General features: G+C 42.2%; 1 protein-coding gene across 5 annotated transcripts in view; it reads right to left on the bottom strand.

The window, feature by feature from the left end:
• Window positions 1-24,627, bottom strand: part of LOC131223503 (disease resistance protein At4g27190-like) — a 126,407-nt gene that overhangs the window by 72,617 nt on the left and 29,163 nt on the right. For 2 of the 5 annotated variants that reach the window (XM_058218933.1, XM_058218934.1), the window contains one exon: window positions 6,012-9,510. In XM_058218933.1, the coding sequence (XP_058074916.1) occupies window positions 6,012-9,507 (3,496 nt within the window). In that variant the 5' untranslated portion in view covers window positions 9,508-9,510. Of the gene's footprint in view, window positions 1-3,556; window positions 4,811-5,892; window positions 9,511-24,627 lie in introns of those variants that run through there. The other 3 variants (XM_058218936.1, XM_058218935.1, XM_058218937.1) reach the window with 3 other exon arrangements.

The following is a 24,627-nucleotide window of genomic DNA, read 5'->3' as shown; positions in this document are numbered from 1 at the left end:
AGATCTTGTCCTTCTTGGATTGGTCAAAATACCAATTGTTTCTTCACATGAAAAGCCAAGCTGTTTCACTTGGTGGGAGTAAATCATGGGGTATTATTATACGTCTATATATATATATATATATATATAAAGGATCATGAGGTATCATATAATGTTCGGGCTGAGTGATTGTATGGTATGTCTAGGCTTTTAATTTTTACAAGCAGGCCCCTAGTTACATCATTCAAAATGTTGATAAGATGGGACTCAATGGAGATGGCCCATGCACAAAAAATCCCTCCATTGGAAATCCTAATAATGGGAATATTTAGGCTGTTATTGGTTGAATGAGAACTTTTGGCCACATATTATTGATGGGTTTATGATTCTCCATCTGTGTGATTTTTGGAGTATGAATGTAACATATATTTTAATTGTTTGAAACTTTCAAGTAAAAATCACCTTTTCACTTTTCAAGTGTAAAATCTTGTTCCACAATGAATCATACTTTATTAACAAATATGCTGAGAGAAATGAAGAGATGGAGCTGTCTCAGAAATTATGATACTTTTTTTTTTCTCGAGGAAAATGTATCATATGTTAGAATATTTGATCCAAAAGTTGGGCCATATCTTTATATCACTCAAAATAAAAGCTGGGGCAATCTACTCTGTGGGTGGGTTACACCAGTTCATTGAATCATGCCATTGGCCGTACATTGATTTTGATGTTGTGTCCAAGTCAATGACTGGACCGGTTTAATTTACATATCAGTTGATGATCAAGATATGGCCTGATGTATGTCTTTATCGGAGCACCTAAGGTCGTTTAGGCGGTGACAACTCATTTTGATTAGATAGTTATTTGATACCGACTGATGGGTAGTGTGCAGACACTTGGAAAATATTCTATAAATAGAATACTTTAAATTCAACCATTTAAATTGTGGGACTTATGGTATACCTATATGGACTAATGAGATGTCACCACGTGTTGGCACTATGTGCTAAATAATGGAATGGCCCGAATAGAAATTGTGTATCGATGCTGTACAGTTCCCTCATCTAATATATATTCACACATTATGAAAAAAAAAAAAGACAAAAAAAAAAAGAGAGCCACAGCAAGGAATTTTCATGAAAGCAGTAAGAAAGGATGAGGAAGTTTTGGGATAGTTTACTAGGTATTCATGATTATGTTAATAGCTCTTTGCCATTTTAATTCTCTTACTTAACTATAATCAGGCATTCAAAAGAGTTAAGAGGTAGGAAGTCTTACAATGGCGCTCTACACATCCTATATATGCTCTAATCAATATTACATTGATCACTGTACTAAAAATTCACGAGTTTTTGTAAAAAAATAAAAATAAAAATGCACTAAATAATGGACGAAATCTTACTCGCGTACCAAGAATTTGTTTACATTTGACCTGATACGGCCAAATCAAATGATCCAGAAGATGGCAAATGATAACAGTGCCATGTGTGGTGTAGATCATCTTTAAGATGAGTTAGAAACGTACATATGAGAGAACATTAAATGTTTTAGTTCTTCATCTACAAAAGCAAGAGTTTTTCTCTTTCTCAGTATTAAATGTCAAAATCTTATCAAGACATATCTCTATCTAGCATTAAATGCTAAGGTCATGTTAAAACCATTCTCTACTAATGCCAAAGCCAAGTAACATAAGGACTCCAACAACCCTCCTATGCGGGAGTCCGTTGATGGAGGAATCTAGCCAACACATGATTTGAAAAGGCGAGAGTGTCTCTTGTATGCGTAGCCATACGCAATAGCCTATGCTGACGTGGAAGAATCAATGGGATTTCTACAACCGATTATCCAAATCCTTTATGATGTTAAAGACTACACAAGGCCACCACCTCCTAAAAGCCAATAAGAGCAACGATCGACAAAGAGCTCCGGGCCCACGTTAAATATAATCTATCTTCTTTTTTACATTTATCTTTACTTTCGTCCTATCATAGCATTGCTTAGTCTTAGCATAAATTGCTACCGTCCAGCACCATTGCTATAGTACTGTAAATTAGATTAAATGTCTATAACCCTAAGTTGTTGAATCCTGATAAACTAAGTTCTTATTTAGAACATCATCTTTCTGGTCACATCCTGCTAACCATCCTCAATCATTTGTTTTTACAGACGAATCATATATGTACCATTGTTTGTATTTATTTCTCTAGTTTATTAGATATTTTATCGATTGTAATGACCCATATTCATATATTAATAAAATTGATATTATTTTAGCCTTTTTAGTTTAATCATTCATTTTTATTCCTTTAAGAAATACATTAAATGCCAGTAGTGGTGAAAGAAAAGTCCGAAAGTCGTAAGGTAAAAAAAATCAACAAGGACTCACCCCTATCCTTTTGCAAATTGCCTTATCGCTGATTACAACTGGTGGCTAACTCGATAAATGGATTTTTGAATTCGGTCCAACATATTCATTTCAGTACGGGGGTTACCAACATTCAATCAAACATTGAGTTGAGTGAACTCTGGCACTCCTGCACATCATACACACACCCAAATCCGAATATAGGTCATCGAACACATGTGTGGCCTTGTGTTTGATTGAATTGCTCAAACATAACGTAAATTATGATTAATGGACATTTCTAAATTATGATTGGTTAAATGATTCTAAATTATGATTAATGGACTTTTTTTTTTTTTGGAATTGATACCAAGATTGAAACGAGGTTATCTTCACCTTGTCTACCATGCACATTTCCTTGTTGAATTCATACCATTGACTATTTTATCGTCTGAAACATTCATTAAAGGTTTACCATTCTCTCGGTGTAGAAAAGAAAATCAGTGTAACTGCTAATCTATGACCCATAGTCATGTTTTGAAAAGTTTAATTGAACTTGTTAATATTCCAGATGTCGAATATTTTTGTGCCTACATATCAACCACCACATTTTGCTGGAATATCAAAGCTTTTCTCTTTAAGCCTATGAATATTGAGGAGTTGTGAAAAGGGCTCCACATGGTCACTCGTTAAAAATGGTTGATAATTGAAATCTAAATAAGAATCATTTCAAAGCATTATAAATCCCTTTATTAGATTAAGATAGAGAAATTACAACAACATTGGGCTAGAATAATCCCTCTTTGTTATTATTATTATTATTATTATTTTTTATTTTAATTTTTTAAATTATTATTTACGTATTCTCCTTGAAAATGGTTTGTGATAAACAGCTGGATGCAAGACACTACCACACAACTTTGAGGTTTTAGGTGATGTGATGGAAAACTCAGATCACTCTTTGGTAAATGTGCTTGCGTGAATATACATGTATGGGCCATTTTGTGCACTCTAGATATGTAGTCAACAGTTATAGCATGTGAGGCATTGGTGAACATGTAAGCAATTAAAAATCTTTGGTGTAGCACATGAAAGACGAAAAGCCATTTGTTAGTTTGAGTGAGAATGCTAAAAGTCAATATCATAGTTGTGGGGAATAGTTTTGATTCTTTCTTGAGCACGGGATCCACTTCGTAATGAAAATATTTTTGTTTTTGTTTTTTGTTGGAAGGCAAGAAAGAAATTATATTATCATCTAGACTGGCCAAAGTAAAGAAGATTACAAGAAAGGAGAACAAAAGACAAAAGATAGCAGCCCACATCTCAAGCCAGGAGAAAAGAAAAACATACACACTAAAACGCCCACATCTTAGACCTGGAAAAGAGAAAAAAGCCCATATGCTGGCCTAATGAGAGAGAGCCCCCACTCGAGCCAGGAAAAGCATAACATTAGAAGCCTACAAAAGCAATCCTCAAACTGGAAGGACTCTCGTCCATGGAGAATGCTTAGCATCTCAAGCAATTGATAAAAACAGATAAGGGGAGTGGATAAAGGAACATAACTAATATTTTCAATTATTTTCTTCTTTCTTGAATCAATAATTCTTGATATGATACCTAGGCAATTGATATTGAATTTAAATGGCGAGTGAAGAGCTGTATTTTCCAAGAGGAACAGTCTGAGTATTGAGTGGTAGAAAGCGTCTTCATATTATAAACTTCAATAACAAAAATACCTGAAGAGACCACAAAGCAGATGTTAGAGAAACCCAAAAGGAGAATTCTAATACTATGGTCTACTATGCTTGCACGACCCTTTATGGACACAAGCATCCTAGAGAGCCTCTCCAGTGGAGAAAAGGCGCACACAACCAATCCTAGAATCTCAAAGAGTAACATTATATATACAATCCCCAGCATGGGGTTGAAGGGGCTTCACTACCCTGTCTCTGTAGAGCAAAAGACACTTGAAAATGAGTATAAGAGGTGAGGAGGTACCAAGTTACACAAAGAGTGCACAGAGACTAATTTGCAATCATTGGGTTAATAATGAAAATAGCCGTACTACTAATATGATGAAGAATCCTTCTCAGAATACTTTCCTTTGAGAGAGATTTCTTGGAAACAATGCAATTACTTCTTTCTCTCTAAACATGCCAAGTAAGAATGATATGGAATTCACAAGAGTGATATGAATCAGTCATATGGAATCCACTTGGGACTATTACAAATGGAATGGAATTTTAGTTGCACAATAGGCCCTGGGCCTTCAACCACTGTCGAAGAATGCATAGATTCGAAACTGGCCCCTTGGGTTCCATTTGTTGGAGCCAATGTGACTGTTAGATGATCAATCAAATGTAATTTTTGATTGGTGATACATGCAAACTGGGATCCGTTTTTAACTTTCTTATGTGTATGCCACAAGTGTACAATTTCTCGGTACCTTTTTATCTTCCACCACTCATCTTCATCATACGGCAGTACCTGTGCATCATCCATGGGTACATAAACATTAGCTTAAGTCTGATATGCATTGTATTCCAATCCAAAATGATGATAATAATAATAACATAAATGGAAATCAAGAGGCTAGCTAAAGCCGCAGGTATGGAGACAGACACCCTGCCATAAACATGCAGCCACATGGGCTATGGTAGTGTGTTTGACATAATGATATGGCCATTTCACTCTTCAGGTAAGCCACAATGTAGAAACAAAAATACTAAAGTAGTCTTTGAGGCGTCAGGGGAAATTAGAACATGTAATGAATGTGGCATTAGCATACCGGAGGAAGAAAGAAAGCATGAAGATTAAAAGAGATTGGCTAATTCCACATACACGTGGGAACCATACACAACTGTATGTGTCACAATGTGAGAAATGTGTGACATCCGAACTTTCCATCAAGCGTGCTACACTGGTTAGATATTGTGACATAAAATCCAGGTCGTTTCACACCTCAGGTGGGCCACAACATTACATAACAAATGGACACCTAAAGAGTGAGATTCTCTGACGTTTTAGTAAGATGGATGTTAAGAATTATTTCTAATCTTACGGAAAGCTCCTATCTCAGACGTGTGATTTCTACTTGCACGTGTTCCCGCACGTAGATATGTACGGTTCCACACGCTTGTGCAATAAGCAATCCTCAAAAGAAAGAGAATAGCTTAAAGTCCAACCGGTTGAACTGCAGGTTATAGTCCATCCATCAGACAAATTCTAATTTGAAATGTACATGGACATCCAACCTGTTCAATGGATTGGCCCCACCATGATGAACATTTTTCAAAAAATCATCCCTATCTACCTATTAAGTTGACCACACTCTTATTTTGTATTTTTACTAATGGATACATGCTATTAAATGTTGTGTGGCTTACTTGAATAGTGGATAGGGCTGATTAGGGCTGATTTTTGTATTATTAATTCTCATGATGGGGCCAAATTGTTAGAAGGTTTGGATTTAACGAGAACTCAATAGTTTTAAAGTTATCAATTAGACGGATTTTTAAACTGTGGTCCAACCAGTTGGACACATTATATATACCAATATAATACGATACCTCTTTAAACAGGGCAAGGAATTGGGAGATGACTCTGTCGTCTCCTTCCCAATCTAACCCCTCCCACCAATTCCTTTCTCCCTTTATCTCTTTAAGCGACGGCACACTGTTGGTCCCACCTTGCACAGGCTGCACCTTTTTAAGCTTGGGACATCTATACACCTCAACTGTTTTCAACGAATGCCAATCCAATTGCGGTGGTGGAACAGCCTCCCCTCCTCCATAGATTCGCACCAATTCCGGTAGAGAGGATAATGTCAGATTTTCTAGTTTAGGTAGGAGACCCTCATTATCCACCACATCTGAAATGATCTCTTCTACTCCTCCGCAATCATCCACGGTGAGGTTGACGAGATTAGGGAGCCCACCCTTCATTTGAACGGACGACATAATGGTCTTCTTAAAGAAATGGCACCTCCGAAGCACGAGAGTGGTCAGGTTATGGAGATCTTTAAGATTCGAGGTTTTGATTTTGAAGAACACATCATTGGGCGGTCCATCAAATTCATGCTCCATTCCTCCACATCTCAACACTTGTATTACTTCTAGTGAATTCCAGTCCAGTTGCAGCAGGGGATCAGCCTCTCCTCCACATATGCGCACCAATTTCGGTAGATCACTTAAATTTAGAATTCTTAGTTTAGGTAGGAGACCCTCATTATCCACCACATCTGAAATGATCTCCTCCACTCCTTCGCAATCATTCACAATGAGCTCATAAAGGTTAGGGAGCCCACCATTCATCTGCATCGCAGACATAACACTTTTCTTCAAGCCACGGCAATCCCAAACCTCCAGAGTAGCGAGATTTTGGAGCTTAACCACTAACCCCATTGGCCAAATACTTGTCATGCTCGTGAGATAAACAAGATCTAAGGTTTCGAGTTTGGAGAGCACATCATTGCGTTGCTCCACTGTGGGTGGTCCATCAAATAAATGCTCCATTCCTCCACAATCAGACACTCTGACATCGGTTAAATTATCCATTCCTTGCAATAAAAAGGATGGGAGTAGATGCTTTAGTTCAGGACATCCATTCACTACCACCTCCTTAAGGTTATGAAATAAAAAGGTGGGAAGCAATCCCTCTTCATACTTAGTCACGACTTTCTTTAGATTTGGCAGCTTTCTTAACTCTAAACTCTGTAGATTACCGAATGCATTTTTAGGAGACTCCTTTGCACTGACAACAAATTCCACGTCATCACATCCATAAACTGTAAGAGATTTCAAACTTGAGAATCCTCCACCGCGATTAAGTGCCTCTTGACCCTTGCATTCTCTCAACTTTAAATGAGTGGTCTGTGGTAAAAGCATTAGAGCCCATTCGGGGATGAGACTACAACCAACAATCTCCATATATCTCAACTCATCAGTGTTCAACTCATCAGGGTTCGATTCAGGACGATTGAAGTATAAAACATCATCATCATCATCATCATCAGGCCTTGTGCATATGCAGAAGCAAAATTTCTTCAACTTTGTCAGATGTTTAATCAGAGGATAGTCTCGTGGCAAACGTTCCACTTGCACAATACAGAGATGTAAATTAGATAACTCTTTCAAAGATACCACTTCACTCAAACAGGCGTTGCTACTGCTGCTGCTGCTTGCATCTTTTTCTTCAGCCTTCCACTCGTCGAAACTATTCCACATCTTCAATTCTTCCAGGAGAGTCAACCTTGATATAACACCACTTGGAACAATTTTAAGATGAACAGTATCTGTTAAGTCCAAGCTCCGCAGATTGACCAATTCTCCAATTTCATTTGGCAACTCGCATAACCATTTGTTAAATGACAGATCGAGAAATTCAAGCTGCTTCAGTCCCCCAAGTGCTGACAAACAATTCCCTTCTTCAAACATGCAGCTCCTCAGGCAAAGCACCCGTAAATTCACCAGGTTTGACAGTACTGGTATCTTACTGATAGCTGTTCTGCTTAGATCCAGAACCCGAAGGGCTTTAGTTGCTTCCCAAAACCAACCTTGAATTTCAGTCAGCTGCTTATTTCCCGGCATCATCAATGTCACCAATTTAGGACAATGCATCCCTTCTGGCAGTTTATTAATTCCACATCGCCAGAGAGAAATCCTCTGGTATTCCTCCCAACTTTTCCCCTGTGGCAAACCTTTCGATCCAATTCTCACAAAAGATTTGCAGTCCTCGCATTCTTCTGACGAAATCCAAATGGCAACATCCCTAACAATGTCGTGCATCTTTACATACCCTTCCTTTTCACCTGCTAATAACAAACAAGAAGATTTGAGTTCTTCAACCAAAGCGTGCCCTTTATTTAGTGCTTCCTCCAAACTTTCAACATCTTCCAAAAAGCCTTCACCATTCCAGAAGCTAATCATCCTGTCTACATGAATATCAAAATCTTCAGGAAACAGGGAGCAAAACAAGAACCCTAGTTTCAGCTCAGCTTGCAAACGTTCATAGCTGATTTTGATAGACTGGTACACTCCTTTCTCCATTTCTTTGATATTTCTTGGTGCAGACTTCTTCAGCTGTGATAGTGCGTTATCCCACACTCTAGGATCTCTTTCACCTCTCAGTGCCCTTCCTAATGTTATAATTGCAAGTGGAAGACCGGCGCATTCCTTGAATACCTCCCTTGCCTTGGTATGAAAGGAAGGATCATCAACAATGACACCTGCTTTATCTTTGAATAGTTTCCACGATTCCTCATCTGAGAGCACTTTTACTTGAATGTCGACTTGGCTTTCCATTCCTTTGCACACATCTTTATTCCGTGTTGTGAATATGATCTTACAACCTTCAAGGCTGTTAGTAGAGGGAATTCCCACGGCAGCCAAATCAAGTCGCTCCCACAAATCATCCAATATGATGAGAAATTTCTTCTCTTGCATCAATCTATTCCTCAGATCACTTGCTCGCGAGGACTCGGTCTCATCCTGGAGTGTGAAACCCAATCTCTTTGCAATGTCGCCCTGGATCCTTTGGATGTCCACGTCCTCTGAAACAGTCACCATTATGACTTTATTGAATTCTTGTGTCCCATCTAACCTATTGTTCACATTTTTCACGAGGGTAGTTTTGCCCACACCACCCATGCCCCATACTCCAATTATTTTGGTATTTTCATCACGTAAAGCACTCATGACTTCTTGGAGAGATGATTCTACTGATGGTAGACCTTGGATTGATGGAGCTTCCTCGTTTATGACGGTCAGAAGGGATGGGGGCATTGTCATCTTCATCTTCTCGGGATTCCCATCATCATAGTGCCTAACAATGCTCTCCGTCATCTGTTTCGCCTGCTTGCTTATACTGTAACGCCATCTCAAATTCAGACAATGTAGACATCCCTTGTTTTCTGCCACTTTTTGCTGTATCGTCACTGCTTCTTGTATCATTTGGGCAGCTCGTGTTAGCCATAGCCTAACTTCTGGGGTTTCTTCTTCACCATTGGAGTGGTCCGGGCTTACCAATCGATCTATGCGCTCCTTCCTGGCCACCAGATCTTGTACGTGGTCTTTCAGATCCTTAACGTTGTCATTAAAATGCATAAGATAGCCCACATATTCCTTAAGATAAGGGCATGCACACTTTCCGACCTCGATTGCAGCTGAACCTGCCGCCTTTTCCATTGCCTATTCAACACAAATATCATCATAAACAACAAAAATAACAAGAACAAAGAAAAACTGAATTATTTTACAAAATGAGTAGTAATAAAAGTTGCCATAGTCAACTAGATTTAACTCAATGACAAGTTAATCATTAAAAAAACTCAGGATTCAGCAACTACACTGGGTTGACTCCATTTGAGATTGTTTGCCAAACATATTTTAGCTAGTGTCCATTGATTGTGGGCGGGAATCCATCGTCAAGTTCCCTTTCTAAAAAAATGTTCTCGTACGTGTAGAAAAATGTAAACGTGCATGTAATCTCTATTGCCTTGTAGAAAGAATGAAAAGTGAGTCGTGTTGTCATTAAAGAGTCAACTCCATTTATGAGAACACATGGCAACCAGTTCTTGAGGCACTTCCCCCCTGAAACGTTTTATAGAAGAAGCTTATGATATAACGTAGTGTATATGGCCCATTATGATGTACGGCCAACATCCAATCTATCAATAATGAAAAATCAGGTTGATCCAAAACACGAGCGTCACACCATAGGGAACAGTTCGGATATATAGGATGCCCACCATTAAAACCACTCAGATTGTGTTTTTGGGGCTCAACTTATTGTATATTCCATCTAATGCATTAAGATGATGAACTCCATCAGGATGAACGGACACCCCCGACATTCAAAAATCAAATCATTCCAACGCTCAAGTGGGCTACTACGCATGATTTTAGAGGTTTTAGACAAGATTTTATGAGGGCCAGTCCACCTGAATTTTGGATCAGCCAGATTTTTGGGCCCAAAGGAGAATACGAGGGATTTCAGATGATGGAAGGATTGGATTCATTGCCCACATCACGATTGCCCCATGCACCACTGTAGAATAAGCCTGTTCTAGAAAATTGTAGATGAACAACACCAGCAGTTCTTTTAGCAAGACAGATTTCAAATTGTTTGGCTTCCCAAGAATAAATCATGAACCTAATCGTAGTAGAATAATCTATTCAACAGTACCGTATGTTAACCTACATGGAACCCGAATTAGCGGTGATGCCAGATACAGCCAAGGGGGTTTGACCCTGACCGTGGGGCCCACCTTGATGTATATACTGCTGTATATCCACATGCTGTCCATCCATTTTTACATCTTATTTTTGTGCATGGTCCCAAAAATGAAGCAGAAACAAATCTCTGGTGGATCACATGGTAGGGATTGAATTCCCTCAATTAAAAGCTTCTTAGGGGCAATAAAAAGTTTTGGATGAAGCTGCTACTTGTGTTTTCACTTCATCCAAGTCTGTGTGACCTTATCAATAGGTTGTGTTATGGGAAGATCCAAGCTCCTTATAGTCCCGAGGACCAACATCTCCTTAGTCTGGTTTCTGAAATGATGAACACTACCGAAGAGAAGGACATCCGAGCCATAGGCTCATCCTCCTCCTCATCTTCATTCAAAGAAGGACATCCGAGCCGAGGGCTCGTCCTCGTCCTCATCCTCATCTTCCTCCAAAGAGAGATGTCCCTAACCAAGGTCAGGGCGGAATGTGAACGTCTTAAACGTTTAATTAAGCAACTGCCTTAAGCAGACGTGACCAATAACCTCGCCCACGGATACACTACATGATCCCTGGATTGTGTGCAATATCTCTACGATTCAAAAATCCTATTGATGGAGTAAATCGTGCCGAGATTAACAGACCCGGACCGTCCGAGGGTCAGGTATAATTACAGTAAGACTCCATTGCTACAGGTATGCAACATCTGATACTCCCACTACTCATCAACTTAGACCTAAATTTCCTTGCCTTGACTTAGGCATCGGAGGGTCTCCTGGCTAAGCCAGGGTCTCCTTTGCTCCTTGTAAGAGTGCAGGTTCAAGAGGACGAAGCGACTCGGAGTTTGCGAGTCGGAGCGAGGGGTTGTCCAAATTTTGTCATCAACGTTTTTGGCGCCATCTATGGGAACGTGATACGAAAGGTCAGGTTCCTATTCTTAAGGATTATGATGAGAGGAAAGAAGAAAGCAGTGGTCGCAGAACCAGAGCAGACCCGCTCTTCTTCGTTGCTTCACGCTGAGTTGGCCCCAGGACCTTCTTAATGTTCTTGCAACTGAGCAAGCAAGTATCGAGCTATGCAGAACGAGATATAAGCCTTGCGCGACGAGATTAACCAGATGAAGCTGCAACGGGAGTCGCAAGCAAGTCTCGAGTAGGGAGATCCTGTTTTGGAAGCGGTTGGCCCTGTAGTACAAGCCCGTTCCACACCTATATGACCCGAGGGATCTCAACATCAGTCCGCTCGGGCACTAGCTTTGGTTCAGAACCCTCCCCCGGCCTAAATGCGAGTTCCAGCCAGGAACACAACAACTTAAGCTCTGACGAACGCCTCGATCACCTTGGCTCTGGCGCTGATGAATCTTCGTCATGAGTTAGAAAGGAGAAGGGGTCGTGTTCCGGTTTTTGGTTTTGGGGTGGTGCTGGCAGTTTCTTTCTCGGCCCCCTGTCTCTGTTTTTTCAGTTTTCTTTCAGTTTTCTCTTCTCATATGATAGGTGTGGGTTGTATCCTTTTTGTTCAGCCACACCCGAAAGGTTGTAATTTCTTGTGATTAATACGAGCAGTGGCAGCAGTCAAATTTCAAAAAAAATAAAAAAAATGAGTTAGAAAGGAGAAGGGGGAGGAAAACCCCCGAAGTAGAAGACGTCCACGAGATAGTGGCTGAAAATAAGGATCCTTGGGAAGCCAGGTTCGCGGAACTCAACAACAAGATTCTGACACTAGAAAAGAAGCAACTACCGTTGTTAGTTCCCGTGGCTGTTCAGGCAATGATGGAAGAGACCGAACCTCCTTTTACATCTATAATCATGGATAAGGTGATGCCATAGAGGTTTCGGATGCCTCTCGTCATCCAGTATTCTGGGTCTGGTGACCCATTCGAGCACATGGAGGCTTATCGTTCATGGATGCAAATCCAGACGGCAACGGATGCGATGATGTGTAGGGGATTTTTGATCACCCTTACAGGACCCGCTCGGAGTTGGTACTGTCAACTCAAACCCAATTCCATCGGTTCCTTTGTGGATCTGAGTCGACTATTCCTTACCCAATTCATAAGTGGTAAGAGGAGTTGAAAACTCAATACCCACCTGTTTGCCATCAAGCAAGAGCCGAAGGAGTCGTTGAAAAACTACATTACTTGTTTCAATGAGGAAGCATTGCAAGTAGAAGATTACGATTACAAGATGGCGCTCGCTGCCGTGTTCAGTGGTCTAAAAGAAGGAAAATTCACTTTCACCATTGAAAAGAATCCCCTGAAGACGTTAGTAGACCTCGTCGTCAGAGCTCAGAAGTATACTAACGCCGAGAAATTCTCCAATGCCCGCAAAAATGTTCAAGTGACAAAGTCGATCGGTAAGGGAAAAAGGCCTAGGAATGAAGGAACTCAGCCATCCAGTAAATGACTAGATGACCACGCCCCCCGCGATCGTCTTCCGAGCAGAAAGCCAGAGGGTAAATTCCATTCCTACACTCCCCTCAACACCTGAACTGAACAGATTTTATTGGACATCAGAGGGCACAAGTTCTTGAATTGGCCCGTTTGTATGAGGGCCAACCCAGATCATTGAGACAAACGTAAATATTATCATTTTCACCGAGATCACGGCCACAACACGGCCAATTGTGTAGATCTCAACGATGAGATTGAGACCCTTATCCGTAAGGGACATCTACGCCGATACACTAAGGAAGAAAAAATTGCTCGAAAAGAAGGAAGAGAGCGAGAACAGCCGAATAATGCCACGGAAGAGCCAGTCCGTACCATCTTTGGGGGCTCGTCTGGTGGAGGAGATTCGAACAGGGTTCGGAAAGCCCACTCTCGAAAGTCTAATCTTGAACACTACATCCACCTGACTGAGCGGCTGACCAAAGAACTTCGGGTCAGTCCGTGCAATATAACCTTCTCAGAAGATGATGCTCGTAGGATCCAACATCCGCATGATGACGCCCTAGTGGTTATTATGACTATAGCCAACCACAAGGTGTACCGCATCCTGATCGACATCGGAAGCTCAACAGACATAATCTATTCCGAGGCTTTTGAAAGAATGGGGGTTCCGAGGTCACACCTTAGACCTGTGAAGACCCCTCTGCACGACTTTGCCAGAGAAAGGGTGATCTCCGAGGGAGCCATCTCCCTCCATGTGACTGCGGGAGAAAGAGAACACCAAGTCACCCTCATGGTAGACTTCTTAGTTATCAATGTGTCATCCATACACAACGTCATCCTAGCAGACCCTCCCTCAATGCAATGAGAGCAGTCGTCTCCACCAATCACCTAATGATGAAATTCCCCACTGAGGGCGGGATAAGCTACCTCTAAGGTGACCAACGTGAAGCTTGGAGGTGTTATGCGATGGTAGTAAAGAAAGGGTTAGTTAAGCAAGCATTCACCATCAACGTACTAGATCTCAGAGGACCTGCAGAGGATTCTTCCATAGAAGACCTGGAGAAAGTACCGCTCGATGAGGCAGACCCGAGCAGAATTGTTCAGCTTGGAACATCACTGAATCTTGAGCAACAAATCGGAATGCTAGCCTTCCTACGACAACACAGAGATGTCTTCACATGGTCCCATAAAGATATGTCTGGAAGAACCCCGGAGATCATGGTCCACAGGCTGAATGTGGATCCAGATCACAAACCTGTCAAGCAAAAGAGAAGGTCGTTCGATGCCGAACGATATGAAGCCATACCCGACGAAGTCTCTAATCTGCTCGACGCAGGATTCATAGAAGAAGTACATTATCCCGATTGGATCGCAAATGTGGTCCTTATCAAGAAAGCCAACGGGAAATGACGGGTCTGTGTGGATTACTCGAATCTGAATAAGGCATGCCCGAAGGATAGCTTCCCGCTGCCTCAGATTGATCAGCTGGTGGATAGCACAGCGGGGCATGAACTACTTTCCTTCTTGGACGCTTATTCCGGGTATAACCAGATCGCGATGCATCCCCCAGGCAGGTAGAAGATCTACCTTCGTCACAGACAAAGGACTCTACTGTTACCAGGTCATGCCGTTTAGCCTGAAAAATGCGGGGGCTACATACCAAAGGCTGGTGAATCAGATGTTCACCAAGCAGATCGAACACACCATGGAATTGTACGTTGACGACATGCTAGTAAAGAGTGTCAAGGCGTCCGATCACCTGACAAATCTCAGAGAAACTTTCACCATATATCCTCCGAGAATACCAGATGAAGCTGAACTCCGCAAAGTGCTCCTTTGGAGTTGGTCAGGAAAATTTCTCGGGTTTCAGGTCAGCTATAGGGGTATTGAAGCAAATCCCAACAAGATCAAGGCATTTCTTAACATGAATTCACTTCGAACTATCAAAGAGATACAATGCCTCACTAGATGAGTAGCAGCGCTCGGACAATTTATCTTCAGAGCTATGGACAAATGCCTCCCCTTCTTTCAGCAGTTGAAGGGTCATAAGAAGGCAGAATGGACGTCGGAGTGTGAGCAAGCTTTCCAACAACTAAAGCAGTATTTAGGCTCACCACCCCTGTTGTCTAAGCCCGAAGAAGGTGAGCCCCTATTTCTGTACCTCGCGGTCTCGGCCTCAGCTATCAGCTCAGCCCTGATCAGAGAAGTAGGGGGGAAACAGCATTCCATATATTACGTGAGTAAGGCCATGGTGCCAGCCGAGACGAGATATCCCAGCTCTGGAGAAGCTGACATTTAGTCTTATCATCTCAACTCGGAGGTTACGTCCATACTTCCAAGCCCATTCGGTTATCGTGTTGACGGACTCCCCACTCAAACAGGTTCTCCAAAGGCTTGAAGTTTCGAGTCGGTTAACCAAATGGGCCATCAAACTTGGAGATTCGACATCTAGTTCCGTCCGAGGACAGCCATCAAGGGTCAAGCCATGGCTGAATTCATTGCGGAATTTACCACTCCGAGCGAGGAAGGAATCAGTACCGAAGTCGAGACAACTCCTTCGCCCTTTCCCTCAAGCGACTAAAAAGGATTATCAGAACTTGGATGGGTTCTTTACGTTAACGGGTCATCTAATGCCAAACGAGCTGGGGTAGGAATTGTCCTGATAGCGCCTGATTCCACATCCATCCAGTACGCGATTAGACTCGGCTTCAAAGCCACTAATAATGAGGCAGAATACGAGGCTCAGCTAGCTAGACTCAAACTGGCGGCAAGCCTAGGGGTCCAGTCTCTCCAGGTCTGATGTGATTTTCAGTTGGTAGTGAACCACATCTCCACCTAGTACGACGCCAAGGAGACAAGGATGATTGCTTATTTAGATGAGGCAAGGAAATTAATTGAGAGATTTTGGAGCTACACCATCCATTAGATACCCAGAGCAGAAAATTCATGCGCCGATGCCCTAGCAAGGTTAGCCTTAGCCACAGAAGGAAAGATCCTGCGAATCATTCCTGTGGAGTTCATAGAACATCCGAGTATAGACTAGATGAAGAAGAAAATGGTCAATCCAGTAAGTGATACTCTAAGCTGGATGGACCTGATTTATAGTTACCTCACGTCTGGTAAGGTTCCTTCAGATAAATTAGAAGCGAAGCGCTTGAGAGTTAGGGCAGCGCGATACGTAGTTCTGGATGAGATATTATATAAGAAAGGACATTCGCAGCCAAACCTCAGGTGTCTCCAACCCGATGAGGTAGACTACGTGATTAGAGAGATTCATGAAGGAATCTGTGCAAACCACTCTGGTAGCCGAGCCCTAGCCCTGAAGATACTTCGATAAGAATATTTTTGGCCAACTATCAAGGAAGATTCGAAGATCTACGTTCAAAAGTGTGACAAATCCCAATGCCATGCGGTTGTGTTGAGGCAACCTGCAGAGAAAATAACTCCCATGAGCGGTCCGTGGCCATTCACTCAATGTGGGATTAACATCATCAGCCCTTTGCCAACAAGAAAGGGGTAGGTCAAGTTCGCCATCGTCGCAGTCGACTACTTCACCAAGTGGGACGAGGCCGAGCCCGTTGCAAAAATCATAGAGCATAAAGTAATTGGTTTTATATGAAAAAACATCATCTGTCAGTTCAGAATCCCACGTACCATTGTGTCCGACAACGACAAGTAGTTTGACAACGATAAGTTCCGGGGCATGTGCCAGGGGCTCGGCATCATAATCGCATACTCGTCCCCTTAACACCCATAGTCCAATGGGCAAGTAGAAGCTGTTAACAAGGTCATCAAACATCATCTTAAAACAAAGTTGGAGAAAGCAAAGGGCAATTGGGCCGAGGAGCTCATATTCGTCCTCTGGGCCTACAGGACCATAGCTCAATCATCTATGGGGAAGACTTCATTCTCACTTTCTTATGGCTCAGAGGCAGTGGTGCAAATCGAAATTGGTCTTCCGACGGCTCGGGTCAGAAATTACTGAGAGAACCGAAATACTAAGCACGTCGCGGCCAACCTAAGCCTACTTGAGGAAGTCCGAGAAGTCTCTAGATTCTGAGCTGCAGCTCGACATCAGCAGGTGGCGAGATTCTACAACTCTAAAGTCAAGACTAGGCAGTTCCATCTAGGAGACTTAATCCTTTGCCGAGTCTTCCAGAATACCGCTGAGCCAGGGGATGGGGTACTTGGGCCTAACTGGGAAGGGCCCTACCGTGTGGTCCAATCGACCAAACCGGGCTCCTACCACCTGGAAGATCTCAAAGGCCGCCAGTTCCCTCATCTTTGGAATGACGAGCACCTAAAAGTCTACTATCCTTGATGTACTGGCCTTTAAGGCCCCTAATAAGTGTACACCTCCGAGTGACCAGCCTTTAAAGCCCTCAATAAAATTCGCGCCTCTTCTTTTCAACACGAATGGATCGTCTACTAAGGAAAGTTGCCTCTCATAAGCAAAGGTGAACTAAACGACGAGCTAATCCCTTAAAGAAGGGGTTAGAGCGTTATCCTACAAATATTTGACAAGGCATCCCCTCTTAGTTAGGGGAAAAGCCAATAGATGACCCAACTCCCCAACAGAGGAGTCGGCTTATCACACGACTAACAGATGGATTAAAGGTTACCTACCAATCGTGGGACGATCCGATCCCCTAGGGATCCAGATCAAATAATGGCAATATAGCCAGAATCCAAAAGACTACAAGACGATGCCGAAATGAGCTGACCCGCAGAGGAGTCGCCCAGTAATGTCCTGAAACGGACCAACCTGTCAACGAGTTAGCTTAGCAATCAGCAATAAAAAACTAACTACAGATTAACACATAAAGAAATCATTATCCAAACGCCCTTTCCAAAGGGTCAAAAATCATCACCATCCATGTGCTCATTCCAAAAAAATAAAATATAGTATCCATCAAACCATCCAACAAAAAGACTTAAGTTCAGAGTTGTAAGAATAAAAATATTGAAAACTACACAATCAGAGGAGGAGGAGGAGCTTGATCCGGGTAGACATCTTCAGATGGCTTCTCTCCCATGTCTTAAGGCAGTAGAGGTTCAAGGTTGAGGTTCGGATACAAATCCTAGACCCCCTCAATACAAACATCGAAGCCACAATTATAAAACTTAGTGGCTTCGGCTGCCCTCTCTTTCGAAGCCTTGAAGGCATCCACTGCAGCAGCCACTGCTATGGCCAGGGAGGCCTCATCCTCAGCATGCTGAGCCTCCCTCACCTGGGAGATGGCTCGGCTTTGTTCTTCCACTGCCTTGGCCCTAGTCCGCTTTAGGACTTCCCCCAACAAGTCATTCTCCTTGGCCAGCGAATCTGCGTGGGTCCTAGCTTGTGTTAGCTCAGCCGCCGCTGCACCGCATCGTGCTTCAAGATCGCCCATGGCCCCCTACAGCTGGAGTTCTTGGGCTCTCCCGTCCTCAAGCTGTCGGCGTAATTCAGCCTATTCCATTCGGAGGAAGGCAGCCTCATCCCGCAAGATCCCCGCCTCGCCTCTGAGGGCCTCCACCTCAGCATCCCTCTTGTTAGACTCCTTCAACCTCTCACGAGTCAGAAGGAGCCTCGAGATGGACTGAAGAAGGAAAAATCAAGGAATTAGGTGCGTGAACATGACAAAAATTGAAGACCAAGAAAGTCAATAAAAGTACCCGATTGAGGACAGAAGCTAAGTCATTGACGAAGGTCTCGTCCGATTTGGCAAAGAGGCCAGCTATTTCCTCCTTCGAGGCATGCTTGTCGGCCCAACGAACTAGGCAGGACATATGATAGCCCGGCTGGAGCCTTTCTCCACTCGTTTCCACCTGAGCCGATTCTGTTGCTTCCCCGACCCCGGTCCTGCTACCTGCTGAGGCCTGAGCCTCAGCCCTGGGCTCATTCCCGACATTAGAGGGGAGAGCATGACGTCAGCCATTCAAACAACCTCCTCATGCTCGGATGAAGAGGGGATGGCAATGCAGGGCTCAGGGCTACGGGAGGAGCCTTAACGGTGGGAGGAGTAGCGACAAGAGGGAGAGTTGGAGCCGGGGGATTGGTGATAGCAACCTCGGTTGGGACGAGCGCCCAGCTGGAGCTGCAACGATAGAAATTGGAACAGCAGATGAAGCTGCAACAACAAAAAATGGGACTGAGGAGCCCTCACCACGAGGAGCCACCTGCCTCCTCCGAACGGTTGTCTTTATTCGGGGTTCAGCCCTCAGCATCTCGTCGACAGTCGGGGCGGCCTTTCTCCTCCTGGACCCGGATGCCTCGGCCATGCCTACACGATCAGACAAAGAGTTAGGAACTAAGTTCATAAATTTAAACCGTCCAGAGGTGAAAGGTTAAAGGTGAACTCATTAAAAGAAGTGGGGAGTGGTTTGGACTTGCACAACTCGGACCAGTGAAGGTCGCTAGCAGTGATCAGATCTGACCAGGAGCGTAAGTCTCCTGATCTCACCCGAGCCTTAGCAACCTGATTCTTCTGATCAGAGGATAGGAGAGGCAAGCCCCTTGGGAAATCTACAGAAGTAAGAGAAAACCTTAGTTCAACTACAGTCCAACTACAACAGAAGAAAAAAAATACCTGGAAAAAGAAGTGTGGGTGGTCTGACCTAGTGAAGTGAATTGGGGGGAAACCCGAGTCATCAAGCTTCCGAGCTCCGCCGTTGGCGCCTCCCATTCGCCCGAAGCCCAGAACCGTTTATTCTTCCAGTCCTTATTAGAGGACAGAAGGTTCAAGACCAGACCCAACCCTTTTCTGCGTCGGGTCGTGAAGTAGTACCATGGTTCTTGGCTGTCGTGCTTGACCAGGTACAAACTTACTAATTCTTCTGGTGTCAGCTCCGGATTCCCGACTTGACACCAGATGATGAAAGAAGAGATCAAAACCCTCTAAGCATTAGGGGTGAACTGGCTAGAAGCTAGCCCTAGATAGGCTGTTAAGGCCCGGACAAAAGGGTGCAGGGGAAGTCAAAGCCCGCATTGTAAGGCACAGAAGAAAACAGTGACTTCCCCCTCAGTGGGCATGTCGGTGGTGTCAAGGGGCTCGGGCACCCTTATCTGGATGGAGTTTGGAATTTTAAATTCTGAACGGATCCACTCCATCTGAGACTCCGTCAGTAAGGAGCCCCCTGGGACAACCTCCGATGCCCGCTCAATCGCTGGCATCTCAGCACCCCCTGCTGTCGAGGTTCTAGGGCTCGAGGGGCTTTTTTCTTGCGAGCCTAACGGGTCCGGGCCCCCGCCTCCTTATTTCTTCGAGGCAGAGGATACAAAGGTACTGCTTCGAAGGGGCTTTCAGATGCCCCCCTCCCATCATCCGAGCTCATTGGCTTAGAGTCGTTATAGTCCTCGCGGACCATCTCCAGATCAGTTCGAAACTTCACACGTGGCTTGAGGACCATAAATAAACCGTACACGTAAAATTTCAGCCCCTGGATCACTATGAAAGTGGCCCAACGGACAGATCAGCCCCTTAAATTCTTAAGTGGGGCCCACCTGATATCTGGAAGAAAGAAAATGGAAGAGCGCTAGAAAGAGAGACTCATCGGATGATCACCGAGAATCACCTCTGCCGACAAGTCCTTGATCGTTCGAAATCGCCTGCCGAAAACTTCAAGTTAGCTGGAATCGCCTTCACTGGAAAACACCTCCTTCTATATCCACTCAAATACAAAATGCGAAGATATAAAGCATTTCCAAAGAAGGCTTATATAGACTGAACAGAATCTCTACATTAATGGAGAGGCATTGATAGCCATAGCTGAATCATCACGAGCCGACTTTAGAGCATACGTGGCTACTGACTATTGGTTCGAGCACTGCCAAGCTGAACAATTCTGACATCGGGCAATGGGTTCCGTCAAGCAGGAGCCACTACAAAAAAATAAAGCAAAGGTTACGGACTATGGAAGCTTTTGGCTATGGATATAAACCGTAGCTAATTTACTATGGATTTAATTCGTAGATAAAACCTCCTTAATCTGTAGCTAAAACCTACCTTCCACCCTGATCTTATTAGAGGTTGGTGGAGTTTGAGGGGCTCCATAGGGCCCATTGGAATATATGTGTTTTATCTAAGCCATCCATAAATTTTGATATATAATTTCATTGGATGAGCCATCTAAGAAATAATAAAAATAAATTTGTATCATTAATATTTTATGTGGTCCGCTTACAGCTTCGATCTGACTCATTTTTTGGATCAACCCTTAAAATGATCTTTTAAAATGAATGGACGGAGTAGATAAGTAACATACATCACGGTGGGCCCCGTAAGACCTAAAACTACGCACATAAAAGTGTCGTCCGTCACCCGCTTCTCCCCAAAAGAATCCCGCGCGTGCCCATCTGCCAACCCAAATCCCTCACATCTCCCTCGCGCGCCCGCCCCTCTCCCAAAACTCAAACCCTCTCTTTTTCGCGCCCACGCCTCTCCTAAAACCCAAACCCTCTCTCCCTCGCGCCCGCGCCTCTCCTAAAACCCAAGGCCCCTCTGTTTCCTAACCTCTCTCTGTCTCTAGGGTTTTCAAAGTCCCCGTTCGCTACAAAATCGTCGTTGATCAATGATCACACCCTGTGTTAGGGTTTTCGAAACCCCTTTCATCCTACCCTCGTCACCGCCTCAGCTTCTCCACCAGTCGCATAATAGCTAGTTGGGTTTTTGGGCAGAGGAGGTTTCCAGGGTTTTGACCTTGCTCTGATGTGGTTTCGGCAGTTCATTCAAGTGTGGATGAGTATTTGACCAACTGGTTCGGTTTGTATCAGTCCAAGTATCAATGGGCGTTGAATGATTACTATGAGAGCAAGGGAATTGTGAGTTTGAACATCTACTTTTCATTCTTTTTTTTTTCTGGTTTTTTGAATTTTGAATTTTGGGATCTGATTCTGAATTCCACTTGTGATTCTTCTCTGATCTTATGAGGTTTTTGTTGAATTTATCTACTTTCTTTTCATGATCTCGTGAGGATTTGTAAATTTTGTCCATTTCTCTTGGTTTGAATGAGTGATTCATTTTTGAGATGATTAAAAGCAAGTTTTCTATTGTGAAGCATGTGGAAATTTTTGCTAGTTTTTTTTTTTTTTTAAATAATATGAAATCTTCTGATATACTACAAAGAAATATCTACAAAAATTCAAAAGGAAATACAGAAGCAAATGATGGCTCTGGTGGCTTTTCCTGTTAACAAAGAAGGTAGCATAGTAGAGGTGGCCTTCAGCCAGAGCATGGAGAAAGCTCTAAAGTCGAACTATGATGCCCTGTGGGAACACATCCAAGAGGAGAACTATTTGATTTTCCTTTCACATATTTTGTTATTGTTGGCTAGTTTGATTTTTCTTTAAAAAACTACTGCCAGGGTTATATTGTTTATGGATGTGGATTGCATTTGATATTTATCAAGTAAATAGAAGGTGTTGTTCTTTCACAGATTTCCTACAATAGAAGGTGTTGTAGTTCCTTCAAATTGCAATTACATTCTGCTCAACTCTAGTCACTAACAATTAGAAAGTCATTTCTGATTTATTGAACTGATAAATTAAATTCAATTTGGTATTGCATCCAATTGCATTGTTAATCTCTGAATAAATACATATTGTGTCCATGGTGTGTGAATGCACATTTATTGAAATATGACAAACTTTCCCCCTTTCATTGCCACAGCTCCACACTCATCAATTCCCTTATTGCCAGCCAATCATCAAAAAGTATTGTTAATGGAACAAGTGTAGAAATGACCCCCACCTTCAAGTGAAAATGGATCCAGCACGAAGGTCAGTGTTCTTTTCAGTCGGCATATATACAGGATTTTAAAAAAAAAGTAAAAAGTTTTACTATTTCAATCATCTTCATACATTTATCCAACTATGTTCATTTAGTTCACGAAGGATTATGGTTAAACCCCAATTTAAACCTGATAAGGGGACTGCTCCTAGTTGGCTTGAAACTTGATTGGATACTCGTTGTTCATATCAAACATTGTATGGTTCACTGTGCTATGTAATTTCAGTTTTCGAGACAGAAGGTATGAATACAAAGGTCTTAATAAGGTCTGGAAGGGAAAATTAGCAGAGGCTAAGGCAGAAAGAAAAATCAAATAGTTAGCTAGCACAAATTCAGAGATCCTCTGAGATTGGAGGATCCCAACTAACACTTTGGATTCTTTTTAACTGAATGTGGTCTTCCTTTGTATTTTCTTGTTAACTTTCAATTCCTAGATTGGGGTCAAGTTGTGTTGTTTATTAATTTAAAGAAGGGGCATCCCTTTCTTGTTATACTTTTTGGTGTAATTCCTTTTTGTTTGCTGCTAATGAGATGCTTATACTACCAATAAAAATATATAAATAAATAAAAGGAAAAGAAAGAAGGAAAAAAGAAGAAGATCCATTTTGGCATCATTGCCATTTGGGATCGATTTGTAAAAAAGCTGAGTTATTTGATTCTCTGGTTGTATGGACCAAACTAGCTTCTGATTCCTGGACAATTGCAACTATTGTCTATTGAGATGCTTCTTTTGTCTTTTGCAGTTGTACGCCCTCCCATCATGAAATAGGTTATAGATTCATAAAGTTGTTCATAGTTGCGTGTATTATTCATGGTCATCTTTATAGGAATGGTGAAATGAAATCCTTGGACTTTTCTATTCTCCATTCTTTATTATCTTCTCATAAAACGAAAAATTAAAAAAGAAGTTTTGATGTTGTTGTCATTCAACAAGGATATCATTTTGGAAGCATTCATCTTAAGAAATCTGTTTGTCTTGCAGGCTATTGCATCAATGATATGCCTGGAGTCCTCTAAATTTCTGTTCACAATCATATGCCTGTATATGGTGGTTGTTACATATCAAAATATCTTTGAGCTTTTCAGACTAATTTTTCTGCCACACTTTCTTTTCTAATGTTTTAGCTACATATTGCTATGCATTTGCTGAAAGTTCTGTTTAGCAGCTTCTACAGTTAGAGACTAAATGGTGTGATATACATTAACAAAATGTGATAGGACTCATGCAAGATATTGTTGTTTTGTAAGTTTTCTACTGTCTTCTCAAATTCTTTTCATTTTTTTATTTAAAATTTGTTTTCTTCTCATATAATTGCATGCATATTTTCTTGTACTGTGAAGAAAACATTCCAGCAGGTGTCGCTTTTATATTAGTATTAACCTTCAATGTTGGCTTTCCATGTAAACTATCATCATTATCTTAATCTTTCTTGTAGCAATTTGGGTTGTGCTTCTAAATGGTTGGCAGAAGTCCTATGATATGTCTGCCGACCAAACCACATGCTCTCTCATTTACCTGGCATTGGAATTGGCCATGGTAGAGGTGCATATTGTAACAACATTCACATATCATCTCTTGATTTATGCACTTCGAAGGTTGAGTTTCCTCGACTATGGCCTCAATTCTTGGTCGTGTTGATGAGTTGTGTGAGCTTTCCTTTGAACCAGTGATTCCTAACTAGTCTCTTGGTCTCATTTCAAAGTTATATCTTCTATTTTCCTTATATTGCTTAATATATTGTTTCTTGTGCAAGTCCTATTCATCAATACTTCATATTGTAATTATTCTTCACTCTGCTTTTTGCTTTTTTCCTTTCCTTTTCTTGCTTTTTCTTTTTCCTTTTTCTTTTCTTTTCTAGCTTATTGTATCTTGAAGAGAGTCTTCAGTTTCACTACCAGCTTCCACTCTTCAATAGACAGGTC

This window comes from Magnolia sinica, chromosome 13 (assembly GCF_029962835.1).
Source record: "Magnolia sinica isolate HGM2019 chromosome 13, MsV1, whole genome shotgun sequence".
In the NCBI taxonomy this organism is placed as follows: domain Eukaryota; kingdom Viridiplantae; phylum Streptophyta; class Magnoliopsida; order Magnoliales; family Magnoliaceae; genus Magnolia; species Magnolia sinica.
Note: the sequence above shows the minus strand (reverse complement) of the source record. Positions and strands in the feature narration are given on the sequence as shown.